At 42.0% G+C, this 20,276-nt stretch overlaps 1 protein-coding gene across 3 annotated transcripts in view; it reads left to right on the forward strand.

The window, feature by feature from the left end:
• PLCB2 (phospholipase C beta 2) overlaps nt 1–20,276 on the forward strand; it is an 82,846-nt gene that overhangs the window by 41,416 nt on the left and 21,154 nt on the right. The window contains exons 4-16 of one of the 3 annotated variants that reach the window (XM_069951135.1): nt 3,912–4,052; nt 5,689–5,768; nt 6,936–6,989; nt 8,107–8,182; nt 9,188–9,288; nt 10,103–10,269; nt 11,460–11,606; nt 15,894–16,051; nt 16,781–16,863; nt 17,488–17,572; nt 17,889–18,033; nt 19,124–19,218; nt 19,598–19,694. In XM_069951135.1, coding sequence (XP_069807236.1) covers nt 3,912–4,052; nt 5,689–5,768; nt 6,936–6,989; nt 8,107–8,182; nt 9,188–9,288; nt 10,103–10,269; nt 11,460–11,606; nt 15,894–16,051; nt 16,781–16,863; nt 17,488–17,572; nt 17,889–18,033; nt 19,124–19,218; nt 19,598–19,694 — 1,429 coding nt within the window. Of the gene's footprint in view, nt 1–3,911; nt 4,053–5,688; nt 5,769–6,935; nt 6,990–8,106; nt 8,183–9,187; nt 9,289–10,102; nt 10,270–11,459; nt 11,607–15,893; nt 16,052–16,780; nt 16,864–17,487; nt 17,573–17,888; nt 18,046–19,123; nt 19,219–19,597; nt 19,695–20,276 lie in introns of those variants that run through there. The other 2 variants (XM_069951134.1, XM_069951137.1) reach the window with 2 other exon arrangements.

The following is a 20,276-nucleotide window of genomic DNA, read 5'->3' on the forward strand; positions in this document are numbered from 1 at the left end:
GCAGGACATACAGCAGCTGATAAGTACTGGAAGACTGGAGATTTTTAAATAGAGGTAAATTACAAATCTATATGACTTTCTGACACTTTCTGACATCTATATAACTTTAGACATTGATTGAAATCGCTAATATTTCCATGTTAAAGGGGTACGCCAGTGCAAAAAAAAAATCTTTTAAATCAAATGGTGTTAAAAAAGTTATATAGATTTGTAATTTACTTCTATTTAAAAACCTCAAGTCTTCCAGTACTTATCAGCTGCTGTAATATAGAAATATTGTCGGCAAAAAAAGCCTCCCTGGTCCATCTAGTCTGTCCTATTAGTATTTCCCTTCTTAATACCTTAGGATAGATATATGTATACTCCAGGCAGGTTTACATTCTATAATTGTAGATTTACCTGCCACATCTGCTGGAAATTTGTTTAAAGCACCTACTACTCTTTCAGTAAAAGAATTTGCTTACATTGCTTCGGACCTTTTCCCCAACTAAACTCTCATGGAAGTGGTTTATTAATTCCAGTCCGACACAGTGACTGGAAAGAATACACCACTTCCTGCAGGACATACAGCAGCTGATAATTATTGGAAGATTTTTTTTTAATAGCGGTAAATTACAAATCTATATAACTTTTTAAAACCAGTTGATTTAAAAGGAGGGGGGGAATCACCGGAGTCCCCCTTTAAGAAGTCTAGTCCATCGAGTGACACCGCCCACTGGACTCCTTAACACAGAATGAACAGCGATTTTACTCAACAAGTTATAAGTTATACTGGATCGTTTCCTACAAAGATATATATCAATCTGTTCAGCTCTTCCTGCTCTATAACATGATGGGATAGATTACAGAGCATAGTCTTGGTAACAGGTTCCCTTTTAATAATTCTGAATATTGTGATTGCAATATGAGACAAAATAGGGTAAAAAAAAAAGGGAGGAATATAAAAAAATAGCTAACCAATGACATCCAGTTACATCATGGGTTAGCAGCTGAGCCTGCTCCATACACAGCAGGCTCAGCTGTAACAGATCTGCTAGTACTGCCTGACACACATTGTACTGGCAGATTACCGATTTTACAATTCAATTACTTATACTAGTCCCCAAGTGGGGGGACATAAAGGTTACGTTATATGGTAAAATGAAGGACGCCAATAAAAAGGATACCTTGTCCCATATAAATAAGGTGAAGAGGAAAAAAAACATAAGATACTGACATTTTGCCAGGTTAGGAAGGGGTTAATCCCCCCCCCCCCTTTGTGTGTATAATTATTACATAGAACGCTTCTCGGTGCAGGAAAGCTTTCCCGGTCATTCGTGGCGCATTAGATTGTAGTGATAGGGAACGTCAGCAGCGACTCTTCCTTTATAAGCCTCGTAGGGAAGATAAGTTATATCTGTCCAGTGATTTGGCATTACATAAGCACACGGTGACGGATTGAGGAAGTCTCGGGTTGTCAGTGCTGCTTAACACCTTGTGAATCTTTCCGCGCTCTGTACTGCCGAGTCTGGATGCTGTCACCGTCCTTAGTATAACATTCAGGATGTTAGGCGAAACAAAAAAAAACTCTTCCCATTGTGCTTGTGGTAAGTTTTTCCAGAAGAGTCGGCAGCATAACTACCCCTGTAAGAGCCATAGCAGCTGTGTCACCGATCGGCTGACGTGTTGCTAGCGAATGGCTAACACTGCTTTGTTATTCAGAATGCCGATACAGTTGAAAACAATGGTGGGGAAGAGGGGTATTACTCTCAAACATAAATTTCCATATGGTTTAAACAGAACAGCTTCAGCACTCACCGGTTTGGCTTAAGCTCGTAGTTTTATTCAATCTGAGTTGCAGGGAGGGGAACATATGGATGGACGCAGGTGAAGGCCGTTTCGGGGACCACCCCTTCCTCTAGCCTAGTTTGACGTGACACGGAAATCACCAGGAAATTTCAGGAAGCAGGCTTAATGCGTTGCTACTACGTTCCCTCCACATTACATAAGATCTTTCCTCTCTTTGCTGGTCATGTGATGAGGCTATCTTCATATATCTTCTGGTCCTGCCCCTATTTTTTTTTTAAATAGTATCTTTTTCCCTATTACATCAAGCTCAGTACATAAACACAGTACAAAAAAGGTTTGGTAAAATGGTACCAGAACTAAGCTCAGTGTATGAAAACAGAGCCAAGCAAACTACATTAATATGGAACTAGAACCAAGCTCAGGACATTAAGATGGTACCAAAATCAAGTAGAGCTCATAGATACTGTACCAGAACCATGCTCAGTACAACACAGTCCAGGACCAAGGAATATATTACTGACCCACAGCAGTCAGGGAGAACAATGATTTACATCCAGCAATTCATAGGTGACATCTTCTCTGACTGGAGTCATTCCCTTTACCATATTCTTCGTCCAGCACATGAGCAGGAAGAACCTGATGGAAGGCTGGCGGATGGGACTGTGAGGAAGCGGATACGAGGGGAAGCATCTGTTGGGATTCAGCATATTCAGGGGGACATCTAGGAAAGTGAGGCATCTGTTAGGGGGTCTCTATTGGGGTCTGGTGTGGGGTTTACACTTTATCTGGCCAAAGGTCCAATAATTAAATGTGCTAAAAGTAGTTTGGGGTCTGGATTTAAAAATGTGGGGGTCTGGTCTGAGGTCTGATAATTTAGGGACATGTGATAGTGGTCTGCTGTTTGAGTTTAGAGGTCTAATCTGGGGTCTGATGGATTTAGGGCCTGAAGCGATGTAATACAATTTAAAGTCTTGCAAATTTTTTTTACTAAAGTAAAGTATTGTATTGCCCCCAAAAGTCATGCAAATCACAATATACACTTATTACGGGAAACGCTTTGAAGTGCTTTTTTCCCTGCACTTACTACTGCATCAAGGCTTCACTTCCTTAATAACATGGGGATGTCACTTCCTGGATAAAATGGTGATGTCACTTCCTGGATAAAATGGTGATGTCACGATTCGACTCCCAGAGCTGTGCGGGCTGTGGCTTCTGGAGAGGATGATGGCAGAGGGATACAGGGCACTGGAGGGACACTGAGCATCCCTCTGCCATCATCCTCTCCATCAGCCCGCACAGCTCTGGGAGTCGGGTCGTGACATCACCATTTAATCCAGGAAGTGACATCACCATGTTATCCAGGAAGTGACATCACCATGTTATCCAGGAAGTGACATCACCATGTTATCCAGGAAGTGACATCATCATGTTTATCCAGGAAGTGACATCACCATGTTATCCAGGAAGTGACATCACCATGTTATCCAGGAAGTGACATCTCCATTGTATCCAGTAATGAAGCCTTGATGCAATAGTAAGTGCAGGGAAAATGCACTTTATAAGCAGTAATAAGTGTATTTGATGATTTGAATAACTTTTGGGGAGCAATACAAACATAAATAAAAAATTTCGCCAAACCTCTCCTTTAACGCCTCGGTTACACTGCAACACGTGTAAAAAAAAAACAAAAAACAAAATACAACTGAACATGACCGCTACAACTACAGTGGTTTCCAATGCTGCAAAATAATCATAAAAGTCTTGGCACAAAAAAAGCCAAAAAAAAAAAAACAACCGTATGGATTTTCTTACCCACAGTGAGGTCGCTTTCAGTTTTATTTTTGCTGTAGGTGACCGCAGTGGTTTGCTATCACTCCTATCAGTTTACCACAAACAAGGCTGGTGGGTCACTGTGTAGCCTGAGCCCTATAGAAAACCTCTTACATTTTTTTTTTATTTTAGATATTGCTTTGGCTTCAGTATGAACTCTTAAAAGGTGCTGGGATTAGGCCACAGCAATTGAGTGTTTGGCAGGGCTCACAGCACATCCTAAAGTCCTAGTTTGCTGTACTGTGTAGTATATATACCTCTATTTACTCTTATCATTTCCCTTTTATTTACAGAGCCAGAAATTACGAGAAGTTTTCAACCTGGACTTTCCTGAAAATAATTTCCTGGCCAAAACTCTGTGTATCATCACGGGATCAGACATGGTGGATCTCACCTTTCATAACTTTGTATCCTACAAGGAGAATGTCGGCAAGGTAGAGTACCCACAGTCTCCCTTACATTTACAGAGATAATACTGTGCTTCTCTATAGGATTACAGCACAGCTTCACCTCGTGTATTAGGGCTATAGAAGGTATGAGACTCTGAGAATACACCTGCATTGTGCACTATGGAGGTTTTTTCGAGTCCATGCCTATATGGGACCTGAACACAACATAACTTCCACTCCCCCATAGATGTTTGTGCTGTGTTCACACATTCACAGTTTTGTAGTTTTACATTATGACTTTGTGCTTTGTCATGTGATCAGCATTACCTGGCTTCATCAGATTGTTTATGACAAGAAAAACTCCAGTGATGAAGCCTGGTAATGCTGATCACATGACAGCCCATGCAGATCACTGGGGGTCTGTACTCTAAGACCCGACTGATCAAAACTCTCAGTAGCATGTTAAAGGTTTTTTAAAAGAGTTTTGCCACCATTCTTATCTCCTATGCACAAAGGATTTTTTGTTTACATGAAGGCAGCCAAGTGTCAAGCATGCACACTGCTGTTCCCTTCAGACAGGAGCTTTGAAAGATAAGTGACCATGATGTAAAAAAATTTTTTTAACCCCTTACCATCAGTAATACTTATATATACATTCCTACTGCACATACCCCGCACAGTAGGTATGTATATATACGTTCCTGACTGAGGGGCTTACTGATGTGTGCAGGACCGCTGCAGTGAGATCGGTCCCACACACATCAGTGTGTCCGGGGCCGGAGGTAATGAGAGGCAGCTGCCATCCCAGAGCTGCATCTCATTAACCCCTTAAATGCCGCGATCTATAGCGATTGCAGCATTTAAGGTACTCCGTGACAGAATAAGCTTCTGTCACTGAATGATCGGGGGTCCCGCAGCCATGCTGCGGTGGTCCCGATCGCATGTACCGATGGGCAGGGGCAGCCTCTTACCTTCGTCCTGACAGTTCAGCGATCTGTGCATAGAGTCTGCTCTCGGGTAGGATATATGTATAGATCACCGATAACACTGATCTATGCTATGCTATGGCATAGCATAGATCAGTACATGCAATCTAATGATTGCATGTTTTACAGTGAAAAAAAGTGTAATACAAAAAAGTTTTTAAAAGTATTAAAACCCCTTATAACCCCCCCCCCCCAATAAAAGTTTAAAATACCCCCCATGCCCATTATAAAAATAAGTAAATAAACATATTACATATCGTAGAGTGCGAAATTGTCCGATCTATTAAAATATAACATTATTGTTCCCGCACGGTGAACGGTGTAAATGGAAAAAAAAAACAACACACCAGAATTGCTGATTTTATTAAATTATTTATCAGAAAAAAAATAATAAAATCACAATTTTTCTTTTACACCAATATGATATTAATAAAAACTAAAGATCATGGTGCAAAAAATATGACATATATTATTGCTGGGTCCTCTGCTAAACATTCTGGCAGCTACTTCCGAGATGGACTCGTCTTTACCCCTTTAAGTGAATTTTCCCATTGGACGTTGTTGTAATATAGAATTGATGGTAACACAAGAATGGTGACGGATGCTTTATGGAATCTACAGTGTAAGCTATTATAGCTTATAGTATAATTTATATACAGTTCTTGTTATTTAATAACAGGTGTGTCTTCTTGCAGGACTGGGCTACTGACATCATGACAATCATCCTCAATCCTCTTCTAAACAATGCTTCTCGCTATTCCTTCTATGAGAAAATGTAAGTAATGTGGGCAGTAGTTCTGCATAAAGAGTTATATGGAGTTATATGGAGCGACTCTGTACTCACAATCTGACCCCCCCCCCCGAAACCACTTGTACCTTCGGATAGCTGCTTTTATTCCAAGATCTGTCCTGTGGTCCATTCGGCAGGTGATGCAGTTATTGTCCTAAAAAACAACTTTGAAACTTGCAGCCCTGTGCCCGACGACTGTGGCTTAGATTTTGTATGCATTAGGCTGGCACACCCTCTCTGTCCCTCCTCCCCATCATTAGGAATGCACCAGGCAGATTGTCTCCAATTCATCACCTGTGTCAGCACGGCACATGGGCTGGATTGTTAAGGCACCTGTGCTGTGTTCACTGCAGAGGAATAGGAAAAATGATGAAGAGGGTGGGGAGGAGGACAGAGAGGCGGTGCAAGGTTAGGAGGCCACTGCAGTTTGACACAGGGCTGTAAGTTTAAAAGTTGTTTTTTAGGACACTAACTGCATCACCTGCCGAACGGACCCCAGGACAGATGTTAAATTCAAAGCAGCTATCCGACAGTACAAGTGGTTTGGGGGGGTCAGATTGTGGGCACAGAGTCACCTTAAAGGTTTATTTTTTAGGGATATGAAAAATAAATAATAATAAATGTAATCATAATAAATAATAATAATAAACATAAAAATAATAAACTTGTCAATATACTTACCTATAGGATTTCTCTCCACTTTCCTGCCAAATGCGGAGTTCTCACAGGCCTATACACCTGTGTAATGAGTTTTTTCTACAGTGATCTGATCTCATCACTGCCGGTCCTGGCAGGTTTGGGAATGAATGGCTGATTGGAATGGGCCTGACAACTAGGACCCTCACCAGTCACAATAACAGGGGTCTCATGTCCTTTGGTTGAGTGGTTAATCATGCACACTGCTGCTCCATTCAGCTCTATGGGCCTGGGCCGCAGAGTTTAATGGAACAAAGGCGTACATGTCTGACTGACGCTGTAGTTATCCAGGGGGCATGGACCCCTAATCTTGTGATTTGTGGGAGTCCCCAGCAGTCAGACCCAAACCAATCAAACACTTATATTGTTGGTGGCAAAACCCCATCGCCTGTAATTTTTGAGTCAATGCCGCACTGACATTTCTCTTGATTTTTGTTCGTTTTTTTCATATTTTAGACATGTAAAACTCACACTTCAATTAAATGCAGAAGGAAAGATTCCTGTCCGGAAGTAAGTGATCTGTTATTATACTTTGGGTGACTTTTTCTATACTCTTGAGAGAAAGCATGCTGCCCATAGAAGTCTATGGAGAAGGGAAGGGGAGTGACAGAGATCTGCTGCACCTTTTAGTGAATGCTATAGCTCACCATTGTGCTAGCTTGTTTTGCTCAGTACTGATGTATAATGTCCTCCATGCTGCTGCTGCTTCTGAGAATGTGCTATAGAGATACAGAGGAGCAGGATCTCCTCCCCTCTTTGTGGGAGACATCAGTTGCTAGTAGTTGCTAGTCTCCACTCACTAGCTCATGGACAATTAGCAGATACCTTGAAATAATGAAGAAGCCGAGAGCCTCTGTCCCTTCAATCAGAATTAGTTCAGGATAAATAATATTGTACATTTTAGTATACACCTAGTAAGTAACATAAAGGGGTATTCCACTTATAACTTCTCATTTGTTACTGCCCATGGTGAGACTGACAATCCATTCCATACTTATTATCTATTTAGTCTCCTTCCCCAGTTCTGAGCTGCTGCTTTCTGCTGAAAACACAAAAGACAGTGTGTGAGCTTCTCTCTGTCTCCCCCTCCTCCCTTCTGAGAAGGCTGATATCAACAAGTCCCTGGCAGGCTGTATCTGCAACTTTGTAGCTTCTTTGTAATTCTGGGAGGGTTAATCTGAGGTCAAGTTGCTGATGAACTCACTGTGATTATTTCTCCAAGCATTACAAAGTTGCCGATAGGGACTTATTTACATCAGCCGTCTCGGAAGGGAGGGGGCAGGAAATGGAGAGAAAAGCTCAGCAGGAAGCAGAGTCTTCAGCAGAAAGCAGCAGCTCAGAAGTAGGATAAGAAGACTAAATAGATAATAACAAGCATTGAAGGAATTGTTAGTCTCACCACAGGCAGCAAAATATCCAAAGTTATGTTTGAGTAGAATACCCCTTAAATTCTAGACAGAAACTAATGGGCATATACAATCAATGTAATTTTTATGGTTTACAACCACACCATGAAAATTCATCTGATACAGAGAGTTAATATAACCAGTTGTAGCTAGTAGAGGTATTATATAGGATAAAACTGACTGCTGAATGTTGAAGTCTTGTTGTTTTCCTTCTTGGACAGTATTTTCCAGCTGTTTCCTGCCGACAGGAAGAGAGTAGAACAAGCATTAAACGCTTGTCATCTCCCAAAGGGAAAAGTGAGTGTTATACCCTCTGTAAGGACTTATTGCCAATTTTTACATCGCTGTGACTGTATAAATGAACATATACTAAAGTAAAAGAAATGCGGTACAATGATCATTTTGGAGCATTTTATAGTAAGGCCTAAAAGGGGTAGTTCAGCAAAAAAAACACAATTTTTTACAAATTAACTTGTGCCAGTAAATGCCAGAGATTGGTTATTTACTTCTATTAAAAAAAACAGTACTTCCAGTACTTATCAGCTGCTGTATGTTCTGCAGGAAGTGGTGTATTCTTTCCAGTCTGACACGGTGCTCTCTGCTGCCACCTCTGTCCATGTCAGGAACTGTCCAGAGCAGCAGCAAATCCCCATAGAAAACATCTCCTGCTCTCCAGACTGGAAATATAACTGCTTCCTGCAGGACATACAGCAGTTGATAAGTACTGTTAAGTACTTGTTTTTTTTTTATAGATGTAAATTACAACTCTCTGGCACCAGTTGATTTGAAAGAAAACATTTTTGCTAAACTACCCCTTAAATTATATGGTTATACAAAATAGTGTCTGATCTGTGGAGGTCTCTTCTTTAGGACCCTCACCATTGGTGACCCCGAATGCTCTTATTTTAATCCTGCCTGTCCATTCAAGCTCCATAGGACTACATAGGATAGCTGAGTCCAGTCCCTTACTACCTTTAGCAGTCAGCACATATTAGACTGCCATATTAGAGTGCCCCTGTCCAAGTGGTGGAGGTCCCAGCGATCAGCCCACCCTCAATCAGATAATTTTCTTGGATAACGCCTTTAAAGGGAACCTGCCAACAGTGTCATTCTGCCCAAACCATGGACTGTGCAAAGGGGTTACCAATTCCATGCTGCCCGAATCAGTATGAAACACAGAAAGGCTGAAGGAAAGTTTAAATGCATTGTGGGAAGTGATGTGTTTATAGGTTAGTCCTTATAGCTATATACCACATAACTACCAACCTAATCCATTATGACCTACTTCTTTTCCTTCCTTAGAACGACGCCATCAACCCCGAGGACTTTCCTGACTCGGTCTACAGGACATTTCTTATGCAGCTGTGCCCACGGCCAGAGATAGATGAGATCTTCACATCCCAGTGAGTCTCCCTGTGGAATTAGCATCTGTATCCTCACAGTGCTGGCCTAATACATAGCAGTCGTGTTGCTGTAGGGAGACTCACATTAGTCATATAGAAGTAGGACAGGGAGAATGCTGTGGTTTTGCATTTCTGGGATTAGTCCACACAACAAGAACACAAGGGATAATATATGTTTTGTTCTAGAAATAAAAATAGTAGACCATAAAATAACATGTGTGCAACCCATGGCTGTGGGAACCATGATAATAGATATTTCAACTGATCCCTTGAATGTTTCTGTGTCAGAAAAGATCTAGTTTATATACAGATGCCAGCTACACGAGGCGAATAGGTGGGGTATTCTGGTTGATTACATATGTGGGGGTGGAAATTAGCTGCTATCTTATCTCAAAAACACTTTAAACACACACACAAGAGGATCCTGCTTCCCTATATTCCTATATGACCCTGAGAAGCAGCAGCAGCATGGAGGACATTATAGAGCAGTACTGAGCAGTGTAAGCTGTAAGTTTGCCCCTTAGATAGATAGTTGGTAGGTTGTTTTCCGGCGTTGAGAGGGGTAGACCCACTGGGTAATAAAACTGGATGGATACAATGGTGGGTTTTAAATTATTTATTGTCAAATAGCGTTGATGTTCTTTTGTAGTTGGGTCAGATTCTAGTAGTGCCAGGTGTTTTTCTATGTTTCTTACATTTTTATATGTATTTGGGTTTTTTTTTTCTTATTTTTATAAAACAAAATGTAAAAAGTTAATTTTGGTTTATTACAGTCAAAATCTTGAAATTATTTTATGTATTTCTCATGTTTTAGCCATTCTAAAGCCAAACCTTACATGACTAAAGATCACCTCACCAAGTTCATCAACCAAAAGCAAAGAGACAGTCGCCTAAATGAGTTGCTCTTTCCTCCTGCAAAGACTGAGCGAGTACAAACTCTCATAGAAAAATATGAGCCCAGTGCTATCAACAAACAGAGAGGTGAGAAGATTGTGCTCCATTCAACAGTCAACCCTAAATCTTATTCATATAACGTTATTGGGTTTAGCTCACCGGATGAAAGCAAAGTGGATAGCCATTGTATACCATGGTGTTGGTGCACCCACTATGGGTCCATTTAATGGATGAAGTTTAGTATACAATTGACTATGTTTGGTCTATTTCCCAAGCTTATGCTTTTGTTTTGCAGGACTCAAATGTGTTATCTACCTTGCTTTTAAGTCCCAACATAGTCATTAGAAGTGAGAAAATTGATTCCAAATTTAAAGTGTCACTGTCATGTTTTTTTTTGTTGTTTTTTTTTGCAGAAATCAATAGTCCAGGCGATTTTAAGAAACTTTGTAATTGGGTTTATTAGGCAAATATGCCATTATCTGCATTCAAAAAGCCTTTCCCCAGGTTCCCCCCACCCTCCTCTCTCTCATCCACTGCTAATTATCAGGAAATCTCAACTCTTTTACATCAGTCGAGCCCTGTCTGTTCTATGGAGAGGGGAGGGGGGGAGGAGGGAGATTAGTCGCCAGCAGAGAACAAAGGATTACACCGTGGGACCTGTGTGAAAGCCGCTATTCAGAGATCAGAGAGGTCAGTACTGACTTCAGAGGAGATAGCCCAGCGATGTAGCTGTAAACTAACTCTTTGTTGTCCTGTTTTGGTGCCTCATCTCCCTCAACCCCGCCCCTCTCCATAAGAAAACCATGAAGATAAGGGGGAAAGCTTCAAACTGCTTTTTCATGATAAAAATGCATTTTTCAGCTAATAAACCCAATTACAAAGTTTCTTAAAATCGCCTGTACTATTGATTTCTGCAAAAAAAAAAATTTAAATAACAGTGACACTTTAAAAGAAAAAACTAAGATTGATCTGAATCCAATCTTATTAGGACTCACTTCCAGTGAATCATACAGGAGTCCCTGCTCTTGTCTGTAGCATATGTGGGGAGGCATACACTGTATGCTGCTGCTCAGCCCGTCAGAAGAATGTTGTATACTTACTTTTTCAATCTATTTTGTGAGAAAAATTGGAAATAAGAATTTGCACAAAACAATATTGACATTGACAGATATGATATATAGTGAACTTTTTTTTTCTGGTTCCAGGGGGGAGAATTATCATAGGAAAGTTGTGTTAACACTAAAACAATAATGTAACAATGGGTTTCTCTGTTCTAGGGCAGCTGTCTCCAGAAGGTATGGTATGGTTTCTCTGCGGGTCTGAGAACAGTATTGTGTCCATGGACAAGTTACCTGTGAACCAGGACATGAATCAACCTCTCACTCACTACTTTATCGACTCCTCTCATAACACTTACCTCACAGGTACTCTTCAGTATAGTATCTTGTATCCAAAGTCAATAATGATTTAGAAAATGGCAATAAAGTATCAGGACAAGTTATAAAAAACAAGATGGAGGAGCGAGCAATCGTTTGCTCATCGGCTGATTGTGGTCATTCAACTAGTTTAAAAATGATTGGCTACAGAACGAGATGCATAACTGACGACTGATTAAAGCAAGGTCTGCACGGACATCGCTAATGCCCGCACAATTATAGAGCCATGTAATAGGCTCTGTAAGCGAGCACCGATCTAGCGGATTACCCCGCAAGTTGTCTAATACAGTCCTAACACAAAAAAGATAGGCCCAGTAATAAACAATAGGTTAAAAGCAATGATTTTTAGAATATATGACACGCATCCCTTGGTCCAGTGAAAAATGCTTTTAATTGCTGGTGGATTGTGCCACCTGGGTGGGGCTTCACAACCCCTGTGCCTCTTCGCCCCGCCCACATCAGCGCTGTTGGCCCTGTCCCTCCGTGACTTCTATGTCGTCTAGGCCCCGCCCCATCGGCGCCCATTGGAACTGGCTGGCCTAGAGGTCTAGGCCCCACCCCCTCTAGGTCAGCCCAGATCTTAATTGCAAGCCACACCTGACCTGGAGACAAGAGTTCTGCTGTCTCTTGAAGAAAGTGGCCATGTTTTGGTAGTGCTGAATAACCCCTTTAAAGCATAGCTACTTTGGCTTATGGAAAGCTTTGAGTAATGATTATGTATCTGAGATGATAAATCTGTATGGTATTTTTTGTTTTATTGGATTAACATAGTTACATGTAAGACTGCAAAAACACAATGGTGAATAATCCTTATAAGGGTCCTTTTACATAGGCCAGTTATAGGTAATGAAGGTTTTTAGGAGCGTTCATTTACCCAATAATCGGCCCTTGTAAAAAAGCCAGCGAGCCAAGTGAGCACCGATCTTGCTAGAGCTCATATATTGTATCACATCGGGCCCTAAGGTCAACTTTGACTGTCCCATACCAGATGGGAAACTTCTTTCCCATCTCTGAATATGACAGAATTAATCCCTGGATCAACATCCCATCCCCGGGCAACAATTTTGTTGGAGGCCCCGTCCCCCCACTCCCCTCCCCCCAAAAAAACTCTATATAAATGACAGCTTACTGTAAGCAACTTAGCACAGACCCCTTCTCGCTCCTGGCTGTATGGCTCAGCATTTTCCTCTGTTTTTTTTTTTTTTTTTTTTAGCAAAAGTTTTTATTATCACATCCATAAATACAAAAAAAAGTTTTACACACAAACAAATTTTCCAGTTTTCCCCTTTTTTTCCAAAACCCCCCTCCTCCCTTATCCCTTCCCCTCCCCCCCTCCCTTCCCCAGGTGGACCTCCCATACTCAAACCAGACCAGACCAGTGTTTCTATTTTTACTCCTACTATCTTCTTCACTACTCTCTTCCTCTTTCCCATACCTTTTCATATTTAACATACTGTTTTACCAAATTATTCCAAGTCCCCACTCTTAATATTTCATTTGTATTCCAACTCCGTACAATCATAAGTCTTGCCACAAACAATCTCCTACCCAACACTTCCTTTTTTTTCCTATCCATTCCCCCCACTTGTGAATCATCTCCCAATATTATCAACGCTGGATACGGTACTATTCTATATTCCAGTTCTTCTTCTATTGCCTTTATTATTTCTCGCCAGAATTTTCCCAGGGCCGTACATGTCCAAAAGATGTGCAACCAATCTTCTACCTTTTCCCCACATCTTGCACAGTCGGCCGTGGATCTTTTGCCTATTTTTTCCAGAAAAGAGGGAGTGTAGTACAAACGGTGCAAAACATGAAGCTGCACTATCTGGTGATTTTGATTTACCGACACTTTCTTAACATTTTTTAGTATACTCTCCCATTGCCCCTCAGACATTTTACCTAATTCCTTCTCCCATTTCCCCCTACATCCCATTTCCATCTTCCCCTGATTTTCATCCATTAATTGATTTCTTGCAGATACAATTCAGCTCTTCAGAACCTGCCAGACAAACATCTTTGGCTCTGCACTTTTTCAGCAACTTCCTTCCCTTTTTCCAACCAATAAGGTCCCAAACAGTAGTAATTCCACTTTTTGGTGTAATTTCCAGTAAAGTGAGTAGGTATGTGGGTTGCCTCTTATGTGTAGGATCCCCTGCTGTGCTCCAAATAGTTATAAAGTCCCTTTGTCCCCATATAGTAATAATGTCCCTGCTGTGCCCTCCATATAGTAATAATGTCCCTGCTGTGCCCCCATATAGTAATAATGTCCCTGCTGTGCCCCCATATAGTAATAATGTCCCTGCTGTGCCCCCATATAGTAATGCCTCCTGCTGTGCCTCCATATAGTAATAACTCCTGCTGTGCCTCAATATAGTAATAATGCCTCCTGCTGTGCCTCCATATAGTAATAATGTCCCTGCTGTGCCCCCATATAGTAATAATGCCCCCTGCTGTGCCCTCACATATAATACTACTGTCCCCTGCGGTGCCCCTCCATATAATAATAGTACCCCCTGCTGTACCTCCATATAGTAATAATGTCCCCTGCTGTGCTCTCCATATATTAATAATGCCCCCTTCTGTACCCCCATATAGTAATAATGTCCCTGCTGTGTCTCCACTTATAGTAATAATGCCTCTTTCTGTGCCCTTCCTATAGTAATAATGTCTCCTGCTGTGCCCTCCCCATATAGTAATAATGCCCCCTGCTTTGCCCTCCATATAGTAATAATGTCCCCTGCTTTGCCCTCCATATAGTAAAAATGCCCCCTGCTTTGCCCTCCATATGACGCTAGCATTATAGGTAACCCTTTAGTGGTACTCCTTGTAGCTGGAGTTAACCCCCAGTAATGCCCCTGGTGGCTGTAGCCAACTCCCAGTGGTGTCCTGGTGACTGTAGTTAACACCCCCCTCCTCAGTGGTGTCCTGGTAGCTGTAGTTAACACCCAATGCCCAGTGGTGTTCTGGTAGCTGTAGTTACCCCCCCCCCCCCCAGTGATATCTTGGTAGCTGTAGTTAACCTCCCATCCACAGTGGTGTCCTGATAGCTGTAGTCCCCCTCCCCCAGTGATGTCCTGGTAGCTGTAGTTTCCCCCCCCCCCAGTGGTGTACTGGTAGCTGTAGTTCACTCCCCCCCAGTGGTGTCCTGGTAGCTGTAGTTAACCCCCCCCCCTCCGGGTGTCCTAGTAGCTGTAGTTAAACACCCTTCCCCCCAACCCCCACGGCAGTGGTGTCCTGGACACAGGAGAGCGATGTGCGCGCGGGCTGCATCAGGCCTTCGACATCCCCTGATGCGGCCTGCACGCACAGCGCTCTCCTGTGTCTAGTGGCCGCTAGACACAAGAGAGCGCGGTGCCTAGCAGCTCCTGTGAGGCAGAGCGGCGCGGGATGGAGTTTTCCCACCCTGCCATAGATGCACCAGCCTGAACCCGGAAACCCTGCTTCCGGGTTCGGGCTGGTAGGGGCCCCTATGTGGTGGGAGCCCCAAGGCACGTGCCCCGGGTGCCCTCCCTTTAATCCGGCCCTGCCAGGGACATAACTGGGGGGTTAACTAGACTACCAGGGACATGACTGGGGGGTTAACTAGGACTACCAGGGACATGACTGGGGGGTTAACTAGGACTACCAGGTAAATGACTGTGGGGTTAACTAGGACTACCAGGGACAAAACTAGGGGCTTAACTAGACTACCAGGGACATCACTGGGGGGTTAACTAGACTACTAGGGCCATCAACAGGGGGGGGGTAAACTAGGACTACCATGGGCATCACTGGGGATTTTAATTAGACTAACAGGGCATCACTGGGGGGGGGGCGCTTAACTATGACTACCAGGGGCATCCCGGGGGGGGGGGTAACTAGACCACCAGGGACATCAATAGGGGTAACTACAGCTACCAGGGGCATCACTGGGGGTTAACTCTGGCTACCAGGCATCACTAAGAATTCATAGCAGGTACAAGAGGCATCACACAGGGTTAACTATAATAGCAAAGGGAATAGGGGAACAATACTTTGCCTTGCCCCGGGAGCTGCAAACCCACGCTACTAACTGCCACGCACAGTATAACATTGATGCAGCGTCCCTCAAATGATTTTATTAATGCCCCAATGGCCCTCGACAGGGAAAAGGTTCAATAGCAAAACTGATGGATGTGAATTGTTCTAAGCAAGACTATTCACAGAACTGTTTGATGTTGAACTACACACCAATACATGTAAAAAATGTATTATGTTACTAACCTTGCACTTACTATTCTGCCAACTGTACAGCCGGTCAGTTTTCTGGGGTCTCGTCCCCTGAGATGTATCGTCAGACTCTGCTCTCTGGTTGTCGATGTGTAGAACTAGACTGCTGGAAGGGTAAACCGCCTGATGAAGAACCCATCATCACTCATGGATTTACAATGACCACAGAAATCCTCTACAAGGTGAATATCATGTTAGTGAAATGTGCATTTTTATTTTTTTTCAATTATTTATTTAAAAATTAAAAATATAGATATATATTTATTAAAATTAGAAAATTGACAGTATTAGAATGTACATTTCCAAGAAAAATATGGGTTAAAGTGTTACTATCACTTAAAAAAAAAAAAAAACTTTTGACAAGTCACACAGACACAGTAAAAACACAGCTAGTAGAGTGGTGGTTGCACCAAGAACACCAAAAATCCCGGTGAAGGCAGCTTATCATACAAAATCAAGTCCAGCAGCATCCAAAATAGTGCAAAAGTCTCCAAAGCTTTATTGCATTGCCAAGTACATATGAGCGATGTTTCATCCCAACCGATTCTTGACACTTGATAAAGACCCAGTAGGGTCGAAATGTCGCTTGCATGTACTTGTTAATGTAGTAAAGCTTTGAAGATATTTGCACTATTTTGGATGCTGTTGGACTTCCTTGATTCTTTATGTCACACAGACATGTCCTGGTCTGGGTTTTCAAATCCCCAAACGATCGTAAGGGCATGCAGGGAGAAGCAAGAAGCTGAGATCTTCACTCTCTAGCTTAGTGCTTTATCCATCTCGCTGCAGGGGTTCCATAGAATAACTACAGTCATAGACATCTACAGTATAATACAGTGGTCAGAGAAGCATAAAATGCTATCTGTACATACACCTTTCTCTTAAAAAACAAATCTGATCCCGTCTTCCAGGATGTCATTGAAGCTATTGCAGAATCAGCATTCAAGACGTCTCCTTATCCGGTGATCTTGTCATTTGAAAACCATGTGGACTCGTGAGTACTAATGCTGTCCAGGATGATGTGAAATTCTTCTGTAATGTAAGAACTTATGGGGGTTTTCAGGAAACCAAACTGATGGGTTATTCTTAGGACAGGCCACCAATATCAGATCGATAGACTCCCGATACCCCCACTCATCTACCTATTCAGGGGGCCAAGGTTCCATGAAGCAGTTCACATGGGAGGTGCAAAAGTAACTGGGGCTGTTGTACTTCTATTTTAAAAAAAATCACTAGAATTCCAAGTACTTACCAGCTGCTGTATGTCCTGCAGACATTGATTTATTCTTTCCAGTCTAGAGAGCAGGAGAGGTTTCTATGGGGATTTGCTACTGCTCTGGACAGTTCCAGACATAGACAGAGGTGGCAGCAGAGAGCACTGTGCCAGACTGGAAAGAATACACCACCTACTGCAGGACATACAGCAGCTTAGAAAAACTTTTTTATTATTTATTTATTAGAAGTAAATTACAAATCTTTGGCACTTTCTGTCACCAAGAATTTTTTTTATTATTTTTGCTGAACTACCCATTACCCACTACCAAGGAGAAGTAATCCACACTTCCTTTTTACGTTACTCGCTTTTACTTCATTGCATATTTACTATTGAATTTTGCAGAGCCAAGCAACAGGCGAAAATGGCTGAGTACTGTAGAACAATATTTGGAGACATGTTACTGACCGATGTTCTGGAAAAGTATCCGGTAAGTGCCCAATAGCTTGGAGTAACATGTGGTCTACATTCTACACAAACCTATTTGTCCGTTGTCGTTGTTATTATATTATTATTGTTGCTGTTATTGCTATTATTATTATATTACTGTTGCTGTTATTGCTATTATTAGATTATTATTGTTGATGTTGTTATTATCGTTGTTGGTATCATTATTATTATTATATTGGTATTATTCTTATATAGTCATTATTATTATATTGGTATTATTTTTTTTATTATTATTATTATTATTATTATTATTATTATTATTATCATTAGTGCCTTCATCTTTGTTTTCCTTTTAGCTGAAACCTGGATGTCCAATACCAAGCCCCAATGATTTGCTAGGCAAAATCCTAATAAAAAACAAGAAGAACCAGGCCTTCTCATCTGCGGAGAAGAAAGCTCAAACCAATGAAGCGAACACAGAACAGGCAAACTCTCTGACACGTGAGAATTCAGGTTAATAAGATTCCTTGCCCAGCGCTCTACAATTTTATTTATTTGCATAGCGCACACAGATTCCACAGCGCTTCACTAATCTGTATGTTTTTGGGTGTGGGAGGAAACTGGAGTACCCGGAAGAAACCCACGCAAACACGGAGAGAACATACAAACTCTTTGCAGATGTTGCCCTTGGTGGGATTTGAACCCAGGACTCCAGCGCTGCAAAGCTTCAGTGCTAACCACTGAGCCAACATGCTCAGTGGTTAGTCTACTACTATACACTAGAAAGGGGTCAGAGATGGGCAACCAGAATATTATAGGAATAGGTGGACTGACTGCTTATATGCCCTTTTTTAGTTTTACAAATTACATTATGGGGCAAAAGTATTGGGACAGAGATTTTATGACATCCTGTTCTAAATCCACAACATTAATATGGAGCTAAAACACCTTCTGGGAAGACTTTCTGTAAAAGTTTGGAGGTGTCTGTGGGAATTTTTCCCCATTCATCCAGAAGAGCATTTGTGAGATGAGACACTGATATTGGGGAGAGGCCGGGCTGATAATATCCCCCCCCCCCCCCTCCATGTCTTTATGGAGCTCCCTGTCTACACTGGTCCGCAGTCATGCTGGGACAGAACCCGAACTGTTCCAACCAGGCTGGAAGCAACAATTGTCCTCAATGTCTTGGTGTTGTAACATTAAGATTTCGCTTTACTGGAACTAAGAGGCCTAGGCTGACCCCTGATAAAGATGTTACAGGGAACTGTAAACTGTCTAGGCCTAAGCCTTGATGTAGGGAGGAGACAGAGGTAGATCTTCTTACTTCCCTGGTCAAGGCACTTAAAATTTGCAGCCCTCCAGAGAGAGGGTTAGACTTAGGTTTGCAGGAATTGAACCTGGGAGACTCATACTTCAGGTTGAATCTGCTCGGGGGAAGGTCATGTGACCAACTCCCTACATCATTGATATGTGACCAGTAGGTGTGACAGATTCAAAGCACTTGTTGAGGCGTTCTCCTATTACAATACCACAAGGTGGGGCCCATTAGTTTAGTTCTTAGTGTAATAAATTCTACTAAATATTTTCATAGTAAATCAAGAAGAGGATGCAGAGAAAGAAGGTGAAAGTGATGAGGTTGTAGAAAATGTGAATGAAGAGGAGATGAAGCAGATGCAGTCAGATGAGGTAAGGACCCCAGTACTATAGTGCAAACCCCAAGCCACCATGCTGCAAACCCCACAACGTAGGACATGGAACCTTTCACCCTGATCTGCAGTGTCATTCTCAGGGTTTCAGAGGTGCAAAACCAAGAAAATGGATGTTCTTCTGAGCCTCTTTGCAGACATTCATCCCCATGTATAAACACCATTACACAGCTACAGTGTTCCTACATTGCTACCTTCTCAGAACCAATCTAAGTTTGGGCTTTTTTCACACCTTGAATATCTCACTCTCTCTAATCTATAAAAAAAATTCTAGATGGCACATTCCCTTTAAGAAAAAATAAAAACAAAATGTTTGGCTCTAGAATGAATATAACCCTTTCTCCTTTCCTTTTGCACAGGGCACTGCTGGTCAGGAGGCAGTAGCTTATGAAGAGATGTCAAGTTTAGTCAACTACGTCCAGCCAGTTAAATTTGAGTCCTTTGAAGCCTCTGCAGGTAAGATTCCTTTAAGCCATGAGAGTTCATTGGAAAGTTAGACATTCTAGAATTTGATTTGGATTTTAGGAAAGCTGCCTCCATAAAAAGTTTCTTATAAATTAAATCTTCCATTGCTGATACTGCAACAATGACATCACATGGCTGCTGCAGCCAATCACCAGCCTTGATGATCTTGTACCATACATGCACACATCACTGCTCAGACCAGTGATTGTATATGATGTCAATGCTATACAGGCACCAGGGGCATTTCCTCCTCCTCGGCAATTTTCTTATAATCCCTGACAACCTTTATACTTATACTTATATACTTATGTTGGGTTTTAGATCTTCTCATTAAGATCATCCACCAACAGTAGTGTCTTGCAGCCGCTTTCTCCATAGTTTACATTGAGAACACGTGCGTGCTCAGCCGAGTTGAGCTTCCATATGTGTGGGTACATTGGAGAGAGCTGTCAGCTGGATAAGTGTTTGGCTGACAGCTACAGTATCTCGTGTATGGCTACCATGCAAAATGTTTTCTCTATAGCAAATGTCATTTTGTGTCTGCAGTCAGCACCGCTGTTCAGTGTACAGGAG

This window comes from Dendropsophus ebraccatus, chromosome 13 (genome assembly GCF_027789765.1).
Source record: "Dendropsophus ebraccatus isolate aDenEbr1 chromosome 13, aDenEbr1.pat, whole genome shotgun sequence".
NCBI lineage: Eukaryota > Metazoa > Chordata > Amphibia > Anura > Hylidae > Dendropsophus > Dendropsophus ebraccatus.